The sequence below is a fragment of the Ostrinia furnacalis genome, unplaced genomic scaffold (genome assembly GCF_004193835.3).
Source record: "Ostrinia furnacalis isolate ACB-3 unplaced genomic scaffold, ASM419383v2 OfSCF7680, whole genome shotgun sequence".
Taxonomy (NCBI): Eukaryota; Metazoa; Arthropoda; class Insecta; order Lepidoptera; family Crambidae; genus Ostrinia; species Ostrinia furnacalis.
The window spans coordinates 1,025,860-1,043,469 of NW_021137919.1; the positions used below are offsets into that span (position 1 = coordinate 1,025,860).

Consider the following 17,610-nt stretch of genomic DNA (forward strand, 5'->3'; position numbering starts at 1 on the left):
TAAATACAAATGAGTAGGTCATCTTCATAGAAACGCACCGAGCGCGGTTTGTATGTGAGCGTGCGTACTCTCGTTTGTATTTACTCTGGTTTCTATGAAGATGAGCTACTCATTTGTATTTACTCTGGTAAAACTTGGATTGGCGACAAGTACCTTTTTTAATTCGAGTGAGAAGTGAGTTAGTAATGGTACCGGCGCATCGATAATTAGCAAAATATGAGGGTAGACCGAATATTATGTTTGTCAACAAAAAACACCCGCATTCGTTTCACTTCAGTTGATCGGTTTTTCTGCAGTGTAGTCAATTCACAAATACGTAAGTCATAGTAGGTAGTTCCAGTTTTGATAAATGATATTAATTAATGGGGAAAAAGTGGAGGATGTTTTAATGGAGTCCCGACGACATCCAGAGAGAGCAGCGTTGACGAACGGGTAGCTTAAAAAGGTGAGCGTTTAAGTTAATTACATAACTGTAAGCTTCCATTTCTATAGATAGAGATTTATAACGGATGCTATGGTAAGTTAGAAATTTAACGATAGGTCACGTACAATTTCTATTAAAGAAATAGGCTAAGTTAATCAGTAGCCAGACGCTAGTAAACTGTTGCCACCGCTCTCTCCGCAGACAGTCTCGGAAAGGCAAACTAGGTCACCACTAGAACAAGTTTAGGAATCCAGTTTCCCAGGAAGAAAATCACAGAAAAGTTACTATTACTACTTGTGTGCTTGTAATATACGAGATAAGAACACCTCCGAACCTCGCACATTGATGATCATGATTCGGACGCACCAGCGCCACTAAGACAGGAGTCGAAGTGGTCGCCATGGCCGTAATCGGACGGATGAATCATCATCAAGAACACCATTTGCTCGATGGACTGGCATCAATTTGTTGAATAGTACTTCAACGATTTGAAGGAGTGAGTAGACAATCTACTGTTCATCTGCTGCAAGCTTCCGAAGATCCTGGGTCGTCGCGCGGGTGTGTCAAGGACTCTCAGGACACCCAGCCTCCAGCCTCCTCGATGACGCTCGGCGCCGCCTGCCGCGAGCCCTCGCGGTCTGTTTATCGCGCCGCTATCAGTCACTGGGAGGGACGGCCGCGGCCAGTTCCGACCCGGCCTCCGACTCGAGCGCTCGCGTCGCGTTGCCAACATTCCCGACACTTGCCGCGTTGTGCGTACACGCAGAATCACAGGACTCGCATGTGAGTATCTCCTCACCGCCTGCACCCCAACACGAGTGCAATTTAAATTGCTCTACATCAGTCAATAGCCTTCTCGGGCATGATTGCTCGGCGGACCACTTAACTAATATATTTTCGGCATGTATGACGGCCGACAAGACGTAAAAATGTTTTTCACTAAAAATAAATACATTCACTATATTTGATTTATGTTACATACATAAATACGTTTTAAATCGTTTAATTAACTACGAAGTTATTACGATTAAAAATAGATGACATTCTTGTTTCGCAAAATAAACATGTTAATGCAAAGTAATAAAATATTGATGAGACACTAATATTAATAGTTCGTACATAATCAAAACTTGTACTTATTTACGCACTCCAAATACTCCAATGCTAAATTAATAGTTAATTACATCGTTTAAATAAACATATTACTAAATTATTAATTAAACAATATCTTATCAAATCTAGAATTTTAATATCTTAATGATAGATTTTAAAATATTTTATTCAAATAATTACCAACCGAATTGAAAAACATTACATTTCTGACGAGAATGTATTTAGCCGCGCCGTTTAATGCCTTAAAAGCTTATTTCTTTCTCAAGCAAAGTAAATATGTGTTTTTAATTACATAGGCCCCCTTAATTGTATTATATTTCGCGTTATCGTTATCCGATAGAAATTCGGCAGCGTCAACAGATAGGAGAGGCGAGTTGCTCGTAAATAGATCCCAAAGTGCGTAGGGCGCACATGATTGATCACAAAATGCGAGACAGTTTGGAAGAACAATTTCAACTCAGTATCAGTCTGGGTAAATGTCCATAAGAATGATAAATTTTATTTATTCCTGTAATCAATAATTCAATGTACATAATTAATGAGTAAAGGCGTGTCTGTTACTAAACAAACACAGCGTGCTACTGTGGTGTTTTGTCGGTACGATTTATGTATTTGTCGCCCACTGGTTTTATTCTTATAACATTCGCTTTCGTACCTATTTTTATTTCTCGATGAGTTCTGATTCTATCAATTGAAGGATGGCGCTAAATTTACGAGATGCTGTATGAATTGGTTATGTCATGGAACGGAGGCGCCTCGTACTATTGAGGAGTTATAAATAAAGCGTGTGCTAGGTCTTGAATGGGAGCCACATCCCGCAGTAAATATTCATCAGCGCGAGGTCCGAGAGACGTGGATTACATAACGTTTCTCGATAAACCTGATTAATGTCCGATGCAACTGCATTCGTGTCTTAGAGTCAGAACGAGTCGTTTTAAATATCGAGTGTCCGAGAATAGCAATTTATTTAAACGAATTCTATTAGTGCCCGCGCACAGTCTGCGAAGGCGCTTGACTTCTGCCGGCTCCATCCATCATAATCGCGAGCGGGTTGGAGTTGTCAATTGAGTACATTCCAGCTCGTCTCAATTTACAGCCGCTTCGGCGGGTCCGCTTTGGTTTCTAGATGTCTCTATGCAAGTACAATCAACAACCGCTTGCAGATTTTCTTCTTCTTCTTTGCCTGGCCCATTCCCTTTTTATTTGGGGTTGGCCCTCCATGACATGCGTCTCTAGACTCTATAGGCGGCTCGGTTCTGGGTCGTCTCTTTGTTGACTTGGGCCTCTTTGAGTTCCTTGCAGTTTATAGCTGAAAAAAAAAACACCATCTTTCTTCCACCCTACCCAATTATTCTGTTTCCCTTTTATGGCAGTATTAAGTAATTAAATTTATAGCAATGGATGATAATTTCTGATATTTATTTACTGCCTTTCGATATCTAATTATTATCTCCATTATTTTTCAGATTATGGCACACTGCCTTATGGACGATTTGCTTATTAATCAGATACTTATACTGATATTCCTCCTGATCTAAATAACGCAGGAAAATGTGCTCCAACATATGTTGGTGTACCTACAATCTTTCTACGCTTTATCAGCAGCGTGACTCTACTTATTTAAGTTTGACGAGTGTAAACATTGTTGACATTTAGGTAGTCAAACATCCATCTGATTCAAGGTCTCTTTGTTTTCTCATTTTCTACTTTTAGACTGCAATTGGTACTTAATGATAGATCTGTCGCGTTTCAAGTATGCAATTTCATGGTAGAGCTGCCGTTCCCGAGTGCACATCCGCCGCTCGTTAGCTTTCCCCACGCGCAGGGGGCGCGCAGGACGTCGCGGCGTCCGGCGGCTCTATGATTGCGCTCGTTCACTTTAATTGACTGCTGTTGTAACCGACTTTAATTAAGATTAAAAATGACGCACTTTGGTGATTTATCTTTGAATTCTACGAACAACAATATAAGTAATGGCGATAAATGAACTGTTTAAAATGTTGTTAGTGAGATTACACAAATGGTTATTATTTTGTTGTAAATATTATGCTACTGTTTGGTTCCAAATATCGGCATATCTCGCTCGACATCCTTATTTACAGAAAATCGTGCAAGTAAGATTTTCATCCACAGATTACCCTTGGAACTCTTGGTGAAGAAAATTTGTTGGAAAACTTGTGGACTATCAAAAGTTTATAAACAAATTAGTTTCTTGTCTTCTTCAGAGCTGGGTCGCTGTATCAAATCTAACTTTTTCTCTCATAAGTGTCCTCAAGTTCCAATTTATGGCACGGTAGAGCAATCAGAAATTTCCTTAAATCAGTCGATGGCAAGGTCAAGTTCGAGAGGTCGCATGTGTTTGTAGCTTTGTTTCCCGCGTTAGATAATGCTTTTGCGTCACCGGCGATGGCAAACACACTTTTTGTTGTTTTGCAGCATTCGACGTCGCAAAAAGTGTAGTCTTATAGACCAATACAATTTCCGGCTGAGCATCATTAATAAATTGCAAATGGCAATCATACCAAAATATCGCTTTATTACTTGTGACATTCGTTCAGCCTGTAGTGTACAATCTGCCTTAAAGAAACTGAATACGCAATAGAGCTATATATTTTGACTTTCAAATTCTTTATTGTGATGTACAAGTACCTATAATAGCCGAAGTAAATGCGACTTTGAGCCGCCATGGTCGTCTGGCATTGCTCGTCTGCCTGTAATCTCTACGCCAAGCAATGGCTGACTCAAGCTAGTCTAGTAATATCCTAATCATGCTGGTTTAATTCTCGCACACGTTTAATTAATTGAGGAATACAAATGGAGTTCAAACTCATCAATGTGGATCAAACACGTCGCTCTATCTTTGCTCGCGGGTGACGTGTGACGCGTGACGTCACGTGTTTATACCTCGGCTAGGGCGGGAGCCGGGCGACAGCCTTGTCAATCAAGTAACAAAACGTTCCTGTGTGTACTGATCTTATGATAAAAATCATTATGGAACTTTGGGCATTTTATTGATTTGATTTCGTTTACGTATCTATTTTCTTTATCAGAAATGCTGACTTGAAATGAGTAAACATAATTTTGGAATACCTTAGCAACTTTAATAATACAAAGCGTTGCATTGACAATGTATGAATTCAATTTGTATCGTAACTCTTCGATCAGTTTTGATTGTAGCCAAATCAAGATATGTACAGACTAGATAAATGAATTTGGCATTGATATACTGGTAGTAAGTAGATTGATGAATTAAATTCGAACCAGGTTGTTATGTGCTTTTCACTTTGCATATAAAGTATTTTCTGCGCATGCATTTAAGTACTAAACTTTGAACTTTGACAGTTTGTAATGAAATGGGTAGGTACCTGGTAACTATTGAGTACCTGTACCCAATAACTAATGAGATTTGAATCCCACTATTAATGGGACCAGCTCCTAGGCTAAATTAGTCCAGGAGTGGGCGGCGGCGCTGTGTGCCTTGAGGGTGTGTGGCGTGGGCAAACACGACCGCACCGTTGCGTTACTTACCCGCATTGCCTCCGTGCACATACGGGGTGTTGTTTAGCACAGTGATTTAAAAAACAGAATTTAAAATACACTTGAAACTTTCATTTGCCTAGAACATCAAAATACTCAAAGGCGCGGGCGTTCGCGGCTGTTCCTAATTTGTGTGAAACTCAAACAATATTATTGTACCGAGTTAATGAAGCAAATCTGTCACATTGTCAATACCTTATCTTCACGAGGGTGATAAGAGGCGACCCCTCGCCTCGTGGGAACACTCTGGTTCCTTCTCGACCATTCTAGATAATGTCCTCGGTCGCAGTGGACAGAAACAGATCGACAATTAAGATTGTGTCTACAGATTAATTGTTGTTTGTGGTAGCGCGCAGAGCACGTGAGTAGTATCTTTTGAATGCACATTATATTTTAATAGCTCATGTAAACGTACTCGTGCTACTTCAAGAGTTACATAAGGTATCGTTATCATCATTATAATAACATAAAAATACCTTCACTTTAACGACTCCTTCTTCACTAGTAAAGGTTTCATTGAAGGCCAAACTGTAGTAGATTTCTAACTATAGTCATTGCAGTGGTAGATTAGTCATGTTGTCATAAGCACAATCATCATGATCAATGATTATAACGTAATAGCACCCCCTTTTAGTGTGCGTAAGCGCAGATGCGGCATACAGCTTTGTACTGTTTGAGGTTGCTTGACCGCTTTCCTTTCTGGGTTGCCACTTCACCAGACCAGTAAGTACGTCAATACGTACAAAATACAAATTCAAAATATTTATTTCCATAACTAAAACACCGTTTGATAAATAGGCACTCCCAGATAGCTTTTATGCACCGCTAGCCCCTACACCATGCACGCAATGTAGCTACATATTCAATCAAAGTGATTCACACAGTTTTCGTTAGTGCTAAAGACACTATACCTACCTAGTTAGTTAGTAGTTGGTTTATACTTTATACTTACGTAGACAGTAGAAACACATCTAGCTATTTAGGAAAGCAATTTAGGATGAATCCGTACGACATCTTGGAAGTTGGGATCTCTTTAAATTAGCTCTACTCTGTGTTTCTTTGTATTTGTTGCTGCTCAGTGAATATTAAAGTTTGGGTAAACAGCCCAAATTGTGGACTTATATCTTTGAAATGTGATAGATTACGCTTTTAAAAATGTAGAGACAAGAAACTTAATCATAAATCAGTCAAGCAAATCAGAACTTATTTTTCTGTCCTTCATTTTCGTCTAAAGCAAAGTATAAACGCGAATCAAGATTTTTGCGGATTTCCTAATTATGTTTACGTTTGGGTGTTGTATTACCTACTCAGTAGCGTGTGTGCGTAGAGGTGGGGTTAGGGTTCTTTGTCGATTACAGCGCTAATAAAACCTCGCACTTGAACTGAGGTTCTTCACTATTTGCCTATGGAACAAAACAATTTAATCTGATAATTGCATACTACGATACTCGTAGAAATTAGGTAAAGTTGTAAGCGTATAAGCTACAGATTTTATTATAGTGACAAGACACAAAGTTACTTTATGAATTTACCATCGAGACTAAAAAATATCTTGTAAACGAGTTCATAGATTGCGGTTAAAGAACTCTACATACATAGCGCGCGTATTAGTTTTCCATCCGTTTGTTGCACTTGCAGGTAATTTTCTTAGATGTATGTAACTAAGTGACTAGACTTGGTTCAAGTTGGTTATTTGGGATACAAATAAGGATGTGAGAAGCGTAGGATTGTGAAAAAATATTTAGAGTATTTATTTAAAAGGGACTTTGGCAACTATAGATGATCATCTAGAATTCATCTGGTTCTATGAAAGTGTATGTAACATACAGGCAGAGCCATGTGCTACGGGGCCCTCTACACGTGAGTACTTAACTCACATTGCCAGTTTTTATTAAGTAACGCAAACTTGTTGGATGTAAGCTTGTGTTGCCGGTGTTGACACAACCTGACGTACCGGCTCTATGCTAATTTTGTCGGAGGCGTTCAAAACATGCATACTTAATAGTTGACTGGTATTTGAAGCGGCGATAACAGCTTACATTTGAGCAATAAAAAACGATACAGTAGCGATAACTATATAATTTGGATAAGTTTTTTTCTTGAGGATGTTGTGGAGAAGACCTACATCAACGAGTATCTATTAGTATCACTTTCTGCAGCCCTGAGCTATAGCTTTAAGAAGTAACAAAAAAAAAACTGTTGTTTTGTAATCTTACCAGAACTATTCTTAGTCTTGTATTCTATTAATTACTTATGCACAAAAATAAATTAAGAATGTATCTAAATAATTATTCTGTATCATCGCTAGACAAAATTGATTGAGTACTTGTTAATATTCTGTGATTCTATGTATTACCACATAATAATAATAAGTATGGTATTACATAATATGTAGAGTTCGATAATGTTTTTCTAAGAATTACGGATACAATGTAATTTAAAACTGTTTTTTCACTCATAATAAGTAAACAGATAGTTTTAAGTCAACAAGTAAACAACAAATGATACCTACTCGTAAGTTAGCAAAATGTGTAAGTAACATCGCTGGTAATGTTTTTGTAATAATACAATTTTTCATACACGCCAAAGGTGAACCCTCAAGCATAGTAATAATAATGATGTCTCAAGTTAGTACCACTGTACCCACTAATTAATATGTTTTGCAATAAGTTTTTATTAGATAACGGCCAGGCAATAAAAAGTTACGATATTTTGGAAACTCAGGTCAACACAGGGTTATCTTATTGCTGTTTGTCTAAAAGGTTAATTGTTAAATGAGGTAGATAAATAAAAAAGTGTGATTGCCTATGCTCTACAAGTAAACAGTGCTTATTAATTAATTACTGAGTTTCGGTTTTACTTTGAAATAATTAACATTAATTACATATTACTACACGTCTAAGCTTAGCTCTACGTCGTCTTGTGTAGGTAAATATAAAGATTTCAAAGTGTTTACAGCGCGTCATCTCTATTCAAATACGAAGCTTCAAATTTTAACAAACAATTTGTAATAAGGCCACAAAGAAACTATTTATTTATTGACCGGATAAATCTAGACCCAACCAGATCCAATTAGTTAGATATTGGAGATATCAAGAGGGGGTCAGTGCCGCGGAGATACGCAATTGATACGACAACTCAACCTTTGTATGACAACAAGGTACACAAGGTGTTTTGTAGTACTGTATATTCTGTACCTAGTTTAACTCTTACACACGGATGTGGTCGCTCTTAGTATTGACTCTACATTTTATAACCGCCCTAAGGTTGTGCCTAGAGCGAGGACACGAGCTTACAGTGAGTGAGGACAATGCGAAAAGACGTTTTTCCCGTCATTTACTTTAATAAGCACTGAAGAAATACATAATTTAAATTGTTATTTAACGTTTATCATTTTGTGGAAGGTTAAAAAAAATATAAACCATTCGGAAGATACGATAAAAACACAACGGCACTTGATGAACAAAAAATAATCATGATGAATATTTATTCGCTCCAATCGTGAAATCAAAAGTCATGATGATTTATTGAAGTGTGCGGCATTATTGTAGGTAATATATTCTTCTACCAGCATAGAGTTTCAGTACATTACTGCTTAAAGAAATCTCTACCAGATGACTCCGCCAGCGAGCTTCTGCAGCTCCCGCGGACAGCAGGGTCAGGGCGCCGATAAGGCGGCGCGCGATAACCCGCGACGCGCAGTATTTATTGTTTCTACCTACTGCTTTACGTAACTCGGGCTGATTTACTGTTTTTTATATTAACTTGTCTACTACGCTAAAGATACGCGGTTGTTATTAGTGCGATTCTGTTTGAACTTTTTCAAATTCTAATGTTTAGTAACATTTTCAACGAATCTTACGCGCAAAACTTATCCTTTATTCTAGTCACTCACGCATGCAGCAGTGTTAGAATTGTTAAGTAACGTATCTTGCCTATCAATTGACAATAATCAACATAATATCTCCAGTATTTTGTAGAAGGGATTACGCATGATTAGGCTTTGATAAAACAGGAATTCATTTCAATGATAAATAAAGGTCAAATTTTGCTAAACTCACGTGTACGGTAAGGATGTTTAGATATCTCCTGAAAAAGTAGTAGCATATCGCGAGCAGTAAGCTTAGTAATATGAGTATATTTATTAGTGCAGTTTATATAAATTACAAAAAGTCTTCTAAAGAAATGTCTTATATTTTAAGTATTCTTATCACTAACCTAACTAAAACTGTTATCATGTTGTCAACGATATTTTAGAAAACATCGTCCATTTAGCCGCTACTCTGAAATTAAAATTTTACGATCTTGCTCGAAAAGAAAATCGTTTATTTTTCCTCTCGCGCGCGGTGTGCGGGGGCCCGGCGCTACGTCACCGCCGCGCCTGCGCCACGCTGTGCAATACATCATGTATTATTGTACCGCGCATGTGTGCGCAGGACAAGACGAGAACATTGAGCTTGAGGTTTGTGGTAGAGCATATTGACGTGTGTTGACAAGGAGAACTTTTTTTTTTTTTCTATATAGGTTTTACGGCTTTGGATATACAGGGTATTTGGCGCATCGTGTGCCAAAATGATTTGGCGGATAGAATGGGTCATTTCCTATATTTTCAGCCCCCATAACACGTTCCATGTCAGGCGGCTACTTTAATATTAAGTTTTTTAGTAATTTCACCAAAATACCCAAATCGCATCATTTAATTTCGATTAAAAAAAAAACTACTAAGCGTAGCCTCAAAGTAAATATTTTGTTTTGACGTGCATTGATATAGGGTTGGATCAAATCTAAATTTACTGGCAAATATCATCAAGTTTTTTTTTAATTCAGCTTTGAACTTTTCCGAAAAGTTAAAAATGGACTGAACATTTAAGTTTACATGGCTATAAATTTTTTTTTAAAAGAGATAGCGATCTTCGGATTTTATCAAAACTTCTCTAGTCTATCCCCATTCAAACGGTATACTAATCTTGTTTAAATAATAACAACAACTTCACAAATTCCCTAAATTAGTGCATTGACTCTATTCGGACTGATTTGCGAAATTTGTGTTTAAAGCCCCTTTTTATGTGAATAACACGTTAAATACCTACAGGTAAAAATATTTATCTTATGCAATGTAAAAACTTTTTCCCTATCGTTTTTCAACGTGGTTTTCTTGAAATTAAAGACGAAAATAATTATTTTGATCGTTTATTAATTATTACAAATTTTGTTCAAAATGTCCGCCTCGGCAACGTATACACTAAGTAACGACATCTTCTTCTAATTTAGACTGGCCCTATACAGTGGCCTGCACGTTCCCCAGACCTAACTCCGTTAGATTTTTACGTCTGGGGACGAGGTAATGAACTGGTGTACGTAACGGAAGTTCAAACATTAGAAGAACTACAACAACGAATAGAAAACGCCTTTATAGTAATAAAAAGAGAAATGAGGCTGCATACGACAACAGTCGAAGATGTCGTGAGTGTATACGTTGCCGAGGCGGACATTTTGAACAAAATTTGTAATAATTAATAAACGATCAAAATAATTATTTTCGTCTTTAATTTCAAGAAATCCACATTGAAAAACGATAGAGAAAAGGTTTTTTACATTGCATAAGATAAATATTTTTTACCTGTAGGTATTTAACGTGTTATTCACACAAAAAGGGGCTATAAACACAAATTTCGCAAATCAGTCCGAATAGAGTCAATGCACTAATTTAGGGAATTTGTGAAGTTGTTGTTATTATTTAAACAAGATTAGTATACCGTTTGAATGGGGATAGACTAGAGAAGTTTTGATAAAATCCGAAGATCGCTATCTCTTTTAAAAAAAAATTTATAGCCATGTAAACTTAAATGTTCAGTCCATTTTTAACTTTTCGGAAAAGTTCAAAGCTGAATTAAAAAAAAACTAGATGATATTTGCCAGTAAATTTAGATTTGATGCAACCCTATATCAATGCACGTCAAAACAAAATATTTACTTTGAGGCTACGCTTAGTAGTTTTTTTTTAAATCGAAATTAAATGACATATTTGGGTATTTTGGTGAAATTACTAAAAACTTAATATAAAAGTAGCCGCCTGACATGGAATGTGTTATGGGGGCTGAAAATATAGGAAATGACCCATTCTATCCGCCAAATCATTTTGGCACACGATGCGCCAAACACCCTGTATATCCATACGGCCAATTCTTTCTTGTATTGCACTGTTTGGTAAAACATCTCAGTGTGTTTGTTTCTGTGTTCTTCTGTGCGTCTGTGTCTATTTTGTTCTAAGTCTTCATTGTGGTCTTCATAGTTCTATTGATGTACTAGTAATGTACTGATAAATATGGAGATATGAATTTTCGTTCGCTAGTAAGGATGGCAAGAGGCGGGGAATATTTCCATCTTGGTATATCTTTAGTAAGCCACCCACTAGCAGTAGCCTCTCCATTTTAAAGGCTGGACATTGTAGAATCATATGGTCTAGGTCTGCAGCGTCTGTCTGACAATATTCGCATTTGTCTGTAGAGACCATTCTCATCCTTTTTAAGTGGGCTGGAAATTTTGCGTGTCCAAGCCTTACAAGAAGAACCAACTCTAAGGGCTTGCTGAAATGACGCAGCGTAGGTAGAGCAAACTAGTAAAGCAGCAGACAAATACCGTGAACTGACATTATGCTGCATTTGGTATTGCGTTATACCTTCCTGTGTAGCAAGTCCTCGACATGCTCTATGTCGAGTATCCTGTCTCTACATTTGCATACATCCGGAAAACCAGCAACCTTTAAAAGAAAAGCGGTTCCCAAAGTATGTGGATTTCTTGTAGATCTGGACCCCTAGGGTGTGCAGAAGTAATAAATATTTCGACGAAAATGCAAATTATTACCTACACTACACTCGTAATCAGCTACCTCGAACCAGTTCTTAATCAGGGTAATTAAAGTCACCCACAAGTAAGATAGATATTGCTATCGCTCGCCGAAGAAGTGGATATCGATATAGATTAGATGTCTGAAAGCGCGCATTTTTGTCAAATCTTAATGCCTGTTATCCAACCACATACCTTTTATCTACAAGTGAAAATACGTGCATAAATATAGCTAAATGTTTGTTTTGATTGTACGTACGTTGGTACTAGGTGTCTCTACGTTTGCTAGTATTAGACGATCATATAAATTGAAGTTTATTTTTCATGGTTTTAATACTTTGTCTGTCTTGAATAATCGCTGGAATAGTAGAGTCAACTTTATCAATGACTTAATATTTTTTTTTTGTAAAAATAACAATCACTGAGCCGCCAGCAGCTGGAGACAAGTAAAAATTCAGTTTCTAAATGTAACTATTATGTCTGCAAACACGTATTAAAAGCTTTTAGTTTGAGTTTAGCATAATTTTCCTTATACAGTTATCTCTCTTTTTAACAAATATTTTAAAAACAAGGCGTTTTGTAATAAACATAATAATAAGCTATCAATGTTTTTATAACCCGTGAATTGTCGTCGAATGATATTAAAATGTCAGTCGGTAAATATTTTTGTAGTACACAACTCTGGAAAAAATCAAATGTGATGGACAGCTATTTATTTAAGGGAATTCAAACATGCGTGTGTTCCGATGGGTGCCTGTTTCACCTGTTTGTAATTTCTTGAGCAAAACCACGTGCTAAGGCTAGTCTTATATTAAAACTGTCATGTCGCCACGATTTGCGTTTCAGTTTCTATATTTACTGATAAGCTAATCATAGGAAATTTCATCGGGTCAAGCAATTCACTATCGCCCTGCGACAGGTGACGCCGGGTTATCATGTAGATACTCGTATGTTGTAAAAATGCTCGTATTTTAAAATTCGGTACATTTTTATGAAAAAAAAAACAAAACTAATATTTTTCAGCATCATCATCTTTGGTTTGATAGACTAGTTTTATGATTTGATCATTGGTTTTACTGAAAAGTTGTTTCTGAAACCGATAACAATTATTTTTTTTACCATCGCAGGCCCCAGAATATGAACACGACTTAAAAGGAATTACGGCACAGAATAATAATAAGTTTTTTTTTTTTTTTTTTTTTTTATCCACAACGAACGAAGTACTACGTATAGGGGCTCAATCAACTATAGTTCATAGTTCTGTGACTCCTAAATCCCTGACGGACTGTGATGAGGCGTTCTTTTACTCAAGACCAAATTACTTTAATTCCAGATAATCCACTACATTAGCAGCCATGTCGACGGCAGTAGAGAACGGCGTGGTGACCGGCGTCAGCAACGGCGTGCCCAACGGGCTGCTGGAGGCGCGCCTCAACGGGCACGTGCACGCGCACGCGCACGCGCACGCCGCGCTCGCGCACGACCGCTGGGACGAGCAGTTCCTGCCGCCGCCGCTCAGGATCGAAGACCAGGCGCGCGCGCTCAAGGTAAGCCTCCCCAGAGTCTTCACTCCAGTCTTCATTGGCTTATCAGAAGATTTGCCTAAGAAAATTCTTCCTCTAATTCGTCGGATAGAAGTGGATAGATATACGCAATTGCATCTGCAGATGCGGTTCTTTACAGTTCACAAGGGACAAAGTGAAGGAGCATCCTTTAGAGATAAAAATGAGATGGTGAAAGTGGTAAAAGCGAGTCGGCAATACAATGATAGTAAGGTTCGTAGTTATGTGTACTCATACGAACAAGTTTACACGTATATTGCAAATTGTGAATGACCATAGTTCAATCCGGATTCCGGAACGACATTGTAGTTATCTAGTTTAGAGTTGAACCGCAGATCAACTCGTTTTAGAAGGCGATTACTGCATGCCACGCGCCATACACGTACGACCAATGGACGACAAAATAATAGCTTCCGTTTTCCTTACACGTACGTATAGGACTAATTTAGCAGTATTACGTACATGGAGTTGGAGGTATACCAGGTGCGATTGTGTTGCCATGAAAAAACCTATACAGTCATTAATAATTGCTTCTATATTATGTACGTATGTACCTAAGTATAAAATTATGTCATTTTAAATAAATAAAATTTAAAAAATAAAACAAAAATAACAAAACTTAGTTCAATGTTATTAAAAATGAATGATGTTATAAGAGATCTTGTCAAGCATCTATAGGCACTCTACAATAATTATTGTAGCAATTCAACATGCACAGGTGTTCTCTGAATATTTAAAAAGTATTGAAACAAAATAAATATAAGACATAACATAAATCTTAACATCTGTATTTGTCTTGAAAATGCCCACAAAAATTCTTTATTTTCATTTATATTTCGTTTTCAAACAGATCTACTATGTCTCTAGATTATTTGCTTCTTCTTATCACGAGACCAGGGGACATATTGAAAGAACTCTAGTTGCTAATATGCTAAATTTCAATTTTCAACTGAATAATGTTTGCTTTAAATTTGCAAGTATGCTGAAAATTTCATTATGAAACACGTGTGTATTTACTACGAGTAAAGCTCGAAATAGATTTATGATACGCAATAATAATATCAAAAGGAAAGTACTATGTCAACCAATGATTTTGCTGATACAGTAATCTTTTAATGTCTTTTAAAATGTAGTGATCTTTACTGTTTCTCATAAAACGAAAATAAACTAACCGTGTAGGTCGGTTTCTACAAAAATAACATTGGCGCAGTTTACTGAAAAGCATTGCCTTTCATTTATAAAATAGAAGCGCGAAAAACAAAACATTTTCGACGGAATTTAAAGCATTGAACTAAAAAATGTTTTATCCATTCTCCGTGCGTTGTCTAGGCGTATAAATAGCCGCCACAGATTTAGGCACGGGCGCATCGCCGCGTACCCACTCCACGCCGAACAACCGACGATCTTGTCAATAACAACTGATAAAATCCACTGAAACTACGTGTATGATTAAACTGTCTCGGGGATCTTAATATCACTTTATTGCACTTCACTTTTCAATCAAAGGCTATTCACATCAGTACCTCTAGTAAGAAAAACTTTCGAGTTCGTTTCGTTGCGTATTCAAAGTGTCATCGAAAAATTTTGTATGAAAAATTAAACAGCGCCCCCTAGGGCGGCTATAATATAGGGGGCGCTGTTTAATTTTTCATACAAAATTTTTCGATGACACTTTGAATACGCAACGAAACGAACTCGAAAGTTTTTCCTACTAGAGGTACAGTACCTCTAGTACGAAAAACTTTCGAGTTCGTTTCGTTGCGTATTCAAAGTGTCATCGAAAAATTTTGTATGAAAAATTAAACAGCGCCCCCTATATTATAGCCGCCCTAGGGGGCGCTGTTTAATTTTTCATACAAAATTTTTCGATGACACTTTGAATACGCAACGAAACGAACTCGAAAGTTTTTCCTACTAGAGGTACTGGATATTCGTTCGAGAGAGGTTCGTTGGATACTATTCTTTCAGTTAATTTTCACATTTACCTACCCTTGGTTCCCTATTGAATCCTTATTGAAATATTCGATTCATTTACCTAAATAAAGTGTAAAGTTTTACCTAGGTGTTACTTAAAAAATAATATAAACTATGTCCTTTCTTACTCCACGTTCACTGTCTACGATTCAACCGAATGAGTTTAATCTTAGCTAAATAATGGTGTAAGTAATTGTAACGTATAATGTATGGGTCATCTATTTTCAGCTGTAATAATTATTAATGTAATTGTAATTATTTATGTAATAATTATTAATGTAATTGTAATTATTAATGTAATAATTATTAATGCAATAATTATTATGTTTTCGAGTCTGAAATTGCATAATTATTTTGACTGCCAAAATCAAAATAATCGTACGGTTAATTGCTTCAGTGATTTGGTTTCATCTGTTTATGCGCGGCGATAATAGTGCGATAACCTTCGCCGAGATTATCGTTTTATAGCGATGTTGTCCGTTACTGGAGAATAATAAAATAACTATCATCTTATATTTTATTAGTTTAGGTACATTTTCAATAGCTGAATTTAAAAAAAATACACTTTAAAAGCCTTATCCACTCATTGATCTAGAACTCGGTACTAAATAGGTCTCAATTATTTTTGTGATGAACAACATAAAAGATTTTGCGCATGTACCTGGCCCCATGGCCGCATTTTACATACATTTTAAGTGGCTAGGTATAGGTAGTGTCTACTAATGGATAATAAAACGTTCTTATCAAAAAATTGTGCGTAGTAGACGACCCTGAACTAGGTTGTTTTATCGACAGTCAAAACGATATTTTGCTATTTATTAAGTAGGTAGGTATTATTATTAATATTAGTATTATCATGTCCCTAAAATGGTCAGCAAGTAATAACTTACCTATTTTAAGTATAGTTGTTAACAATACATAACATAGATTACTACTGACGTAAATGAAATTAAGCAACGTCACGTCATGCATGATGGTTTGTTGATGATGATGAGCTAGCACGGCTACGGATTTATAAGCTGTATAGGTAAATGGAAATAAAAAGATTTGTTGTCTTTTAGGTAAACAGCTGAGTAAATAGGTACATAAAAAATCAAAGATTTGTTTTCGTCTGCACGCCTTTGTTACAATGTGCCGAGATAAAAAGCTGTTGACGTGTTTGTTTATAAACAACTTATTGCCAATTGCTTTTTAATTAAGAACAGATTGTTCAGAGATAAAACTGGTCAAATAGGTCAAAATCCGATATACATTTCAGTTCAATGTTCTTGCGATAGGTACGAGTACCTACCTAATTATGGAATGAAGTTGTTAGTGTTTAATTAAGGGTAGATATTTTTTGTCATATCTACCCAAAGGTTGTTGTCCGAGACTAGCGACCTCGTGCTGTTTCAGTGCTGTGGGTACCCATGTGATGAATTCTTTCAAGGATGGGCGTTATGTAAGAAAGTGCAATTGGCATGTTCTGGAGCTAATTGTGCCAATCGCGCTGCGCCGGCGCTCAATTGTTATGGATGGCGCTTTGATTGCGACGCACGCGCCGATACTTATTAAGCGGGAGATTTATTACACTACCAATACAACAATCACATGACCCTATGACGCTATTAGATATTTATTAAAAGCAAGGGATCAGATGATCTGGCAGCAGGATAGTTAAATAAAGATTCTTCATCTTCGACATAACTGAAAAAAAATAGATGCCTATCCTATCAAATCTAATTTTTTTCAAGTGTTATTTTTGTAATTTCATTAACAGAACATGTGTTTAAATTATTTACAAATAATGTAAAATGCTGAAAGAATGCAGAGAGCGAATTTCCTTAGCCATATACTACGAAGAGTCTACTACGAGTATAATATAACAGTACTTCTTTTACCGAGTATTTATACTGAATACTGGTTAAAAATATTATCTGGCATAATAATAATGTATTAATAAATATTGGGAATGAGTGATATAAGAATAATTATGTTCAAGGCTAAGATTAATTAAGCGTTTAATTACATGAATTTAAATTATTTTGCTCACTCGTTTTACTGTTATTATCAGTACAGCTACTGTAGTTACTAAATCTTGAATATTTGGTTTCATTTCGCGTCATTTTTGTTCAGAAACGGCTTTCATTACTTATCAGCAAAATATAAATTGAT

The 17,610-nt window shown here is 36.6% G+C and overlaps 1 protein-coding gene across 2 annotated transcripts in view; it reads left to right on the top strand.

Annotated features, from left to right (window-relative positions):
* Window positions 1–1,077: 1,077 nt before the first annotated feature.
* Window positions 1,078–17,610, top strand: part of LOC114365904 (hexokinase-2) — a 28,736-nt gene continuing 12,203 nt past the window's right edge. Inside the window, exons 1-2 of one of the 2 annotated variants that reach the window (XM_028322613.1) lie at window positions 1,078–1,207; window positions 13,254–13,467. In XM_028322613.1, the coding sequence (XP_028178414.1) occupies window positions 13,276–13,467 (192 nt within the window). In that variant the 5' untranslated portion in view covers window positions 1,078–1,207; window positions 13,254–13,275. Of the gene's footprint in view, window positions 1,208–5,340; window positions 5,436–13,253; window positions 13,468–17,610 lie in introns of those variants that run through there. The other variant, XM_028322614.1, reaches the window with a different exon arrangement.